At 42.6% G+C, this 8,074-nt stretch overlaps 1 protein-coding gene across 1 annotated transcript in view; it reads left to right on the top strand.

The window, feature by feature from the left end:
- The window catches only part of TRIO (trio Rho guanine nucleotide exchange factor), a 237,022-nt gene that overhangs the window by 131,839 nt on the left and 97,109 nt on the right, over window positions 1-8,074 (top strand). Inside the window, 7 exon segments of the mRNA XM_024741724.1 lie at window positions 476-670; window positions 769-884; window positions 1,708-1,774; window positions 2,382-2,491; window positions 3,426-3,495; window positions 4,088-4,177; window positions 5,909-6,001. Coding sequence (XP_024597492.1) covers window positions 476-670; window positions 769-884; window positions 1,708-1,774; window positions 2,382-2,491; window positions 3,426-3,495; window positions 4,088-4,177; window positions 5,909-6,001 — 741 coding nt within the window.

The following is an 8,074-nucleotide window of genomic DNA, read 5'->3' as shown; positions in this document are numbered from 1 at the left end:
GGCACATAGGCTCCAGGAGAACGAAAATCTCAGACGGCTGCTGCCCTAAAAGGGCTTTCGGTCTAACTGGGGACACAGAATAAACAAGCGTAAGGCGGGAGGTGTCCGTAAGCACTACCTATGGCCTTCACAGGAGGAGAGTCGTGGAATGTAGAGGCCGTCCTGAGTGAGCATCACTTGTTCATTTTGCAGAGGGACTGACCATCTACCAGGTGAAGGCACCGTCCAAAGACAGTCCAGACTTCTTCCTCGAGGTCATAAAAATGCCATTCATTGCAGAAGAGCTGAGGAAACGGAGCCAGTCTAGGATCGGGGGGATGAATTGGGTGGACTTAGGGTTTCAGTCTGAGCTTCTGTCACCAGCAGTTATTTTCCTGTTCAGAGCTCAGAGTTGTAGGCACGTTGCCACCGTGTTTCTGGTTTCTGGCAGTTGGGTTCATTTGCTTCACAATACTTTCCTGTTGTTTTTTTGCAGCAAACCAAAGAGAGAGTGAAGCTATTGATACAGCTGGCTGATGGCTTTTGTGAAAAGGGGCATGCCCATGCGGCAGAGATAAAAAAATGTGTCACTGCAGTGGATAAGAGGTACAGAGATTTCTCTCTGCGGATGGAGAAGTACAGGACCTCTTTGGAGAAAGCCCTGGGGATTTCTTCAGATTCCAACAAATCGGTAAATTGCTTTGTGCAAATTGAATAAATGACTGTCTTCTTCTTCGTACTGTTTGTCGATTTAATTAACTGAAGTTCGTTGACTCCCTTATTCCACAGAGTAAAAGTCTTCAGCTAGACATCATTCCGGCCAGTATCCCCGGGTCAGAGGTGAAACTCCGCGATGCCGCTCATGAACTTAATGAAGAAAAACGGAAATCTGCCCGCAGGAAAGAGTAAGCTTGTCTTTAAGAACCTGCCGGGATTCCTTGAAAAAGTGAAGAAAATGTCACTTGGACAAAGATGCTTACTTCTGTGTGTGCTTTGAAATCAAGCAGTGTTCATACTTTTCATTGCTCTGAATGTGCTTAGTTTTTACAGCAAAAATGCCACTGTGTCCACTGTCCCCTGATGCAGAAACAGTATCTTGTTGTTTTGTTCATGCGCCCCCATTTCATATGTGGTTGACGAGTTGTTATAGTGTCATTTGTCATCAATAGGTCATGAGTACTAATACTAAGGAGAAGAAGTTAATAACACAAGTGCAGCTCTTTGGAAGTTGCTAATTAGTAAACTGTACTAAATAGTTATAAAGACAAAAGATTGCCCTAAACCAGTGGCTCTCAGTCGGGGCCAGCTTTGTCCCCCCGGACGGACATTTGGCAATACGTGGAGACATTTTTGGTTGTCACCCAGTGGGGAGCGGGGAGGGCTCCTGGCATCTAGTGGGCGGAACCAGGGATGCTGCGAAACGTTTTATAAGGCACAGGACAGTCCCACAGCAAAGCATCCTCCAGCCCCAAACGTCAGTACTGCCAAGTTGAGAGACCATGACCAGTAGGTACCTTAACAAAATTTTTTCCAGAATATTTTTTCCTTTGAATTGGTGACTGGATACTGTTAGTTCTTCTATTCTTGCCTTAATTCTCCAGAACATATCACTGACTAGCGCTTTTTCAACCACCTTATTATTTCATAGACCCTAAAAGTAAATAGTTAACATAAGCATGTATCCTGACTGTGAACTAAACTAGTTGCTGTCTTTTCCTCTGCTTTAAGGTTCATAATGGCTGAGCTGATTCAAACTGAAAAGGCTTATGTAAGAGACCTCCGGGAGTGTATGGATGTAAGTAAGTTTTTCTGCTTATTTGTTGAGATGGAGTATAGTGTCGCTGTTGATTCTTACCTGTTGGCAGTTCTTAAAATAATCACGTTTTGCTGTTATTTTGGAGATTTGACGTGCGCACGGAGCAGCCTTCTGTGCGCGTTGCTGCACTTCTGTGAAGTTCTAGGCGTGTTGTTGCTCATTACAGAGATGACGCAGCACTAATCCTCTCATTCCGTTTACCACATGATGGCCTGGCTGACGTTCTCTCTGTGTAGAATTTTACAGCAGCTTCAGAGAACTGTGCCTACCGATTATGACTGGCTGCTGACGCTCAGTAGTTTAACGAAGCTTTGCCGTACCTTGTGGAGTAGGTTTATCCCAAAATTTGAAGCTGGGAATGCATTTAGAGCTGAAAAGTATGGAAACTGTTCTCAAGTATTAATAACAACTGAGATTTTTTTAAAAATAGCTCCTCGTGTTTTTTTTTGCAAAAGATTGTATCGTTAAGATGTATTTTCAATTATACATTAACCCTGGGTACGTATTCACAGAGGTCAGGAGTACCTGTTTCTTGAAGGTGAGGTGTGGGTTTTCATCTAACCCTCTCTGTTTCCCTCCCGGCCAGACCTACCTGTGGGAAATGACCAGTGGTGTGGAGGAGATCCCGCCCGGGATTGTGAACAAAGAGCTCGTTATCTTCGGGAACATGCAGGAAATCTATGAGTTTCACAATAAGTGAGTGGCTTTATCTTTGGGGACCTCATTAGCCATTCTGGAAATCTGTGCCGAAGTTTCATGACAAATGAAAGTTTCCAATAAATAAGCATAGATTCCAGTGATTTTGTTGAAATTTGGAGGAAGCCTGCCAGACTTGCTTCACAAGCACAGACATTCTAGAGACAATTTTAGCAGAGACTCAACTTTGTGTTTACTTTTTATAGAAATGAGATTAGGAAAACTGAAAGCTGGTTTTGTAGGGACCCTAACTTCTCTCAAGCCTTTGTCATCAGCTGCTGCATCAGTTAACTTCTTAAGGTTAAAGAAAGAACCGCCCTCTGTGGGGCTGCTGGCTGGCGTTTGGTCTTTTCTAATAAGAAGGAGGAAGGCACTGAGGACTGAACAGATGTGTAGTGTGACCAGAATAAAGTGCCCTTTCCACAGGCCATAGGAGGAACATGGTTTTATTTTCAAGATCAAAAAAAAAAGGCAGCAGAAGCTCCTCTAGGTGGAGCCTGTGCAGCCCAAATAGCCTGTGGAAAGATGATGCTGGGCCAGAGCTGGCGGTGTCTTCCCCGCTTCCCTGCCCCCCACCCCAGCAAAGATGCTAGAATCTAAACGGGTTCTCTAGGTTGAGTGTTTACCTCCCTAACTTATGTCCTTAGCTAGTAAACGTACCACTTTCCCAGAAGTAAGCTACTGTTGAAAGTGTTCAAAGGCTAAACTGGTGAACTCTTTGAAAGCCGCGATAACTTACCCTAGTTCAGAGCACTTGCTCTACATTTTGTTAAATTAAAGTCTAGAAGTTACAGTTTTCACTGCATTTAATTAAAATGATGAAGTTCAGACATTGTCTGAATTCACGGTATGCTTGGTCTAATTCCCGGCGTATCTCACTAGTAAAATGTTTTAAAACACCGTAATCATTTAGTATCGTTTTCTGTCTCTGCAGCATATTCCTCAAAGAGCTGGAAAAATATGAACAGTTGCCAGAGGACGTTGGACATTGCTTTGTAACCTGGGTAATGAGACCTCAGCTGCTTGTTCTGTCACAGTTGCTTTGAGGGAAGTTGGAAGGAATACTGTTGATTTCTCAAGTGTCGCCATTTTCTCCTGGTGTCTACAGAGAGAGAAATAGACTTTACCTCAAAGAATTACATTCTCCAGCTAGTTATTAATGTGGAATAAACTTTTTATTGACAGTAGTGATGGTTTGAGGTAGAGCGTTGAGTTCTCTTCATGGCCCTGGGGATTCACGGGTAATCGTGAGTGCCCAGCCCTGCCTGGGAGGATTGTCCGGTCGGGAGGGAGGGAAGGAGGCAAGTGACCTGGTGATCAGGCCCTGCTCTCTAAGTGTGACACTCACGTTTGCATATAGCATCATGGGAAGAGGGGCCGGCATCCAGCCCTGACTCTCCAGGCCAGGGGAGGACGTGTGTCCTATTAGCAGGATGTGTTTCTTATTTTAATAGCTTTCTTTATAAAGTAGGGTTTCTTAAATTGGGGACTTGAATTTCATTTATATACACAGCTTCTTTTCTACATAAAAGTATATCATAATTTGATTTATTGTCATTTGAAAGAGATAGTCTAATTTTCTTTTTGTTTATATAGGCAGACAAGTTTCAGATGTATGTCACATATTGCAAAAATAAGCCTGATTCTACTCAGCTGATATTAGAGCATGCGGGATCCTACTTTGATGTAAGTAATAGATCGCTAAAGAAGCTGTGATATTTTCTAAGTTGCATTTCGTGTACATAAAATGCAGCATGACTCATAACTTTCACCTAATGGATGGCATGATACCATTTTTATCTATCACATTTATAATGGGATATTCTTTTTTTTTTTTCCACACTTTACTGGGGTATAATTGCTTTACAATGGTGTGTTAGTTTATGCTTTATAACAAAGTGAATCAGTTATACATATACATACGTTCCCATATCTCTTCCCTCTTGCATCTCCCTCCCTCCCACCCTCCCTATCCCACCCCTCCAGGCGGTCACAAAGCACCGAGCTGATCTTATAATGGGATATTCTTATATTCTGTTTTTAAAAGATGCTTCTCAAATACTGCAAGCTGTATATCTGTAAAAAATTCAGATTTTAATATATACATGTGTGTATATGTCATTACTTACAATTTATATATAGTCATTAATTTTTTACATGTAATATCATGTAAAAAGTATGAGTATTAACTATTAAGCTTCTTTCCCCCTCTATAAACAAGTAACTTTGAATCTTTTTCGATCATTTATTGTTCCCATTTCAATTTCATGATGTTATTCACTTCCAGAAGTGGCCTGTCAGTACAGTTGTACACGTAGCTCTCTAACAGCTCAGACCGTCGGGAGGTTCATTAATTATATTCTCATTGGTGTGAACATAGTTCGTCGTTTTTGGGACCGTGTTGCGGGGAGGTTATTTAGTACGAAAGGTGGTGGAGCCTCATGATACAATATATAGAGTGATTTGGGGGTTTCCAGAACAGAGTCAAATGTGTGCCAAATAAATTTTGATTAAAAGATAAGGTACTTTCGAATTTTACGTATAATTTGGTGCGTGAGGCCACGAGGGTATTAGACTTGTTTCCGTCTTTATGTTTGTACATGGCCGAGTGTGATCATCTGCTCTTCGCCGAAAGTCTGGGAAATTAGGGTACATTTCAGCTCCTGTCTTTTGAGATGGAACCCTGCCTGTAGATGCCCCTATCTTAGTGGCCATTCTCATGGCCAGTAGTTACACATCACTGCCTGGGTGAATATGAAGCCCTGCTCCCAGCCCAGTGAGGCCTTTTCTTTCCGATATTTCACACGACCCTGGGTCTTTGCCATTATGTGGAGCCCAGCACTGTGGCTCTATGCAGTTAGGATTATTGAAGGCCTTATTGACCGTATGGCACATGTGCTGTTTGGAATCAAAAGTCATTAAAAAAAAACCCATGCCCTAAGGAGGATGCCAAGAGCTAAGATACTGCAAATACAGTAGGTTGGTGTGAAAATGAGAGCAAGCAGGAGAAAGGACTTCCTTATAGCGAGGACGAAGGAAGCCTCCAGTAGGGAGGGTTGCGATGTGGCCTGTGACGAGGGTGCGCACGTGGCCGAAGCTTCAGGAGCTGCAGTGGGAGAGTCTGACTGCCGGGCAGGTGCAGTGATGATGGCACCAGGGGTGGTTGGCTTCCCTGCTTGACCTCTGCACGTGGAGGCCTGTAATACAGGGGAAACACTGTGTCTTTAGTATTCAAAGTGATGACCGAGATTTGTTATTTTTACGTTGACCTTATTAAAAGAAGCAATAGTGATTCCTACTTTAGAAAAAGTGGTTTGTGTGTATTCATCGTGGGGGTAAATGAATGTAAATTTTTAGTTCCTGTTATCTGACTTACACAGTGGTGTGTGTGTGTGTGTATGCTTTTTTTAAATTCAGGAGATACAACAGCGGCACGGATTAGCCAATTCCATCTCTTCCTACCTTATTAAACCTGTTCAGCGAATAACGAAGTATCAGCTCCTTTTAAAAGTATGTATGAAGCCTCTTCAGCCTGAAAAATTTTATGCACTGTGCATTATCCTTTTGACATTGTTTTATGTATGTAAAGTACCCTGAGTTTTTGAAATAACACCTAGCAAATTAATGTTATTTTACAACTCATTGCCGTTTATTGCCCCGACCCATCTGTCAGTGCATCTGGTAAATAATAGTATATTTCTTGATTATGCACCTGAACTTTGTTGACTGACCCTAGTCCCTGACATAAAATGAGAAGGGAAGGAAAAATTGTCAATCCTGGATGACTTAGTACCATTGTTCCCAGTATGACTTGTATCAGACTGACCCCTGCTGTTTCTTGGTTATGAATGATTATAATTAAAATCACACTTGTAAAAATCAAATAATGATTAGTTCTGACGATAGAATGGTGAAGAAAACTTAGAATTTGTGATAAGAGTTGTTACAGAATTCATTATATATAACTGACGCACATTTTCTTGACTACAAGAAAAATAATTTACAAACTCTATCTCATGGTGTTTACCCCACCGTTTCCTTGGCTGGTGAATGTTATTAAACATTAGAACGTACCCACATCCGTTCATCCCAGTAAGAACATTGCATGAACCCAACTAAGTCCCCAGTTCGGTCCTAACACAGCAATAGGAGATGATCATGTAATTTTTCTAGATATAAAAGAAATACAGAAGATGAAGTTATGAATGCCTGAAACCCTTATTTTTACCCTTTTTGTTCATACAAAAAAATCTAGAAACAGTAAAAAGTGCCTACATTCTTTGGTGAAGGGGTACCATTATGGCATTCTTACATTGGAAGAGCTCTCCTGCACTTCCCTGTCAGAACCGCATTAAGTGATTTTATGACCACCATGGCAGAAATACGTGGTTGCTATAAACATGAAATACAAGTCAGGAGGCTAAGTTGTTTGTATTCACGTTTGCCCTTTGCTTTCTAATTCTGCAGAGGCAATTTACCTCTTAGTGTCCTCAGGATTGATGGGTTTTGCTTTTAGCACGTGGTTCTAGTAAAGATCTCTTCCTCGGTGACCTCACATGTAGTCATTTTATAAACCTTCAATTTATAAACCTGCTTCAATTTATAAACCTGACTTTATTCTGCCCAGGAGTTCTTCAAGAGAGCAGTCATGAGCTATGCTGAGCTCCCCAGCGAGGAGCGTTTTCTGACAGTGATGTTAGTCTCAGTGCATCGCAGTTTTAAAGCGCTTTTTGCCAAGCTGCTCAGAATAATAGGTGCACACCATCTGGCCATGAGAAGAGGGGCCTGTCAGGCAGCTGCATTGCCCGAAACCATCCAGGGTATGACTGCAGGGCCACGTCCCTCTTGTTGAGTCCCAGGACACAGAAAGCTGTTGTTACTGTCACTGCCTGATAAAAATCATAGATGCGCTGGTGAGAAAATATCTTGGAGCCCGCCAGAATGTGAATCTGTTGTCCTGCTGTCACTCCTCTAATGACAGGTGTTCCCCTACACAGATCTGAAATGTAATTATGCCCGGGGAGGCGTGCTGCAATCATTAGAGCTTTCTGAATGTCCCAGCACAGAGAGGAAGCGTTTCCCTGTAGGTAACTGCAGCCATGCTGTTCCCGCTGTGAGACAGGGCAGCTCCAGGGCCGAGGGGACGTCGTGTTCACGGCGCCAGAGGGCTCAGAGTCATGCTGGGATCCTGTGCAAGCAGAGCAGTACTAACTGGACTCTGGCTTGACCTTCGGGTGTAACCACTAGCCGACTGTGCTTTGCTACACTGCTTAAATATTTCATTTGTCATTTTTGAGGCTCGGTAGTTGACGTGGACACTAACTTCGTTTTAATCTCTGACTGTGTCTGGTTTCCTCTGAACTGAAGAAACGTCCTGATTTGAGCAGGACACACCCTTGCATCCATTGGATTAAGAGGCAGTTCAGTTTTATCATTCGCTCTCTGTGCGAATCTCTGCCCAATTGACCACAGTTTGTTTTTATCTTGCAAGTCATGGATTTTCACAAACTCTTTCATTTCTTCAAAGACCTCCGTAGCGGAGCATGTTGCTCTCCTGGGCTCGTTCACGGTGTCGGTTTCCCA

The sequence above is a fragment of the Neophocaena asiaeorientalis genome, unplaced genomic scaffold (genome assembly GCF_003031525.2).
Source record: "Neophocaena asiaeorientalis asiaeorientalis breed wild unplaced genomic scaffold, Neophocaena_asiaeorientalis_V1.1 scaffold10, whole genome shotgun sequence".
NCBI lineage: Eukaryota > Metazoa > Chordata > Mammalia > Artiodactyla > Phocoenidae > Neophocaena > Neophocaena asiaeorientalis.
The sequence above is the reverse complement of the archived record's forward strand: the minus strand, read 5'-3'. Positions and strand labels throughout refer to the sequence as shown.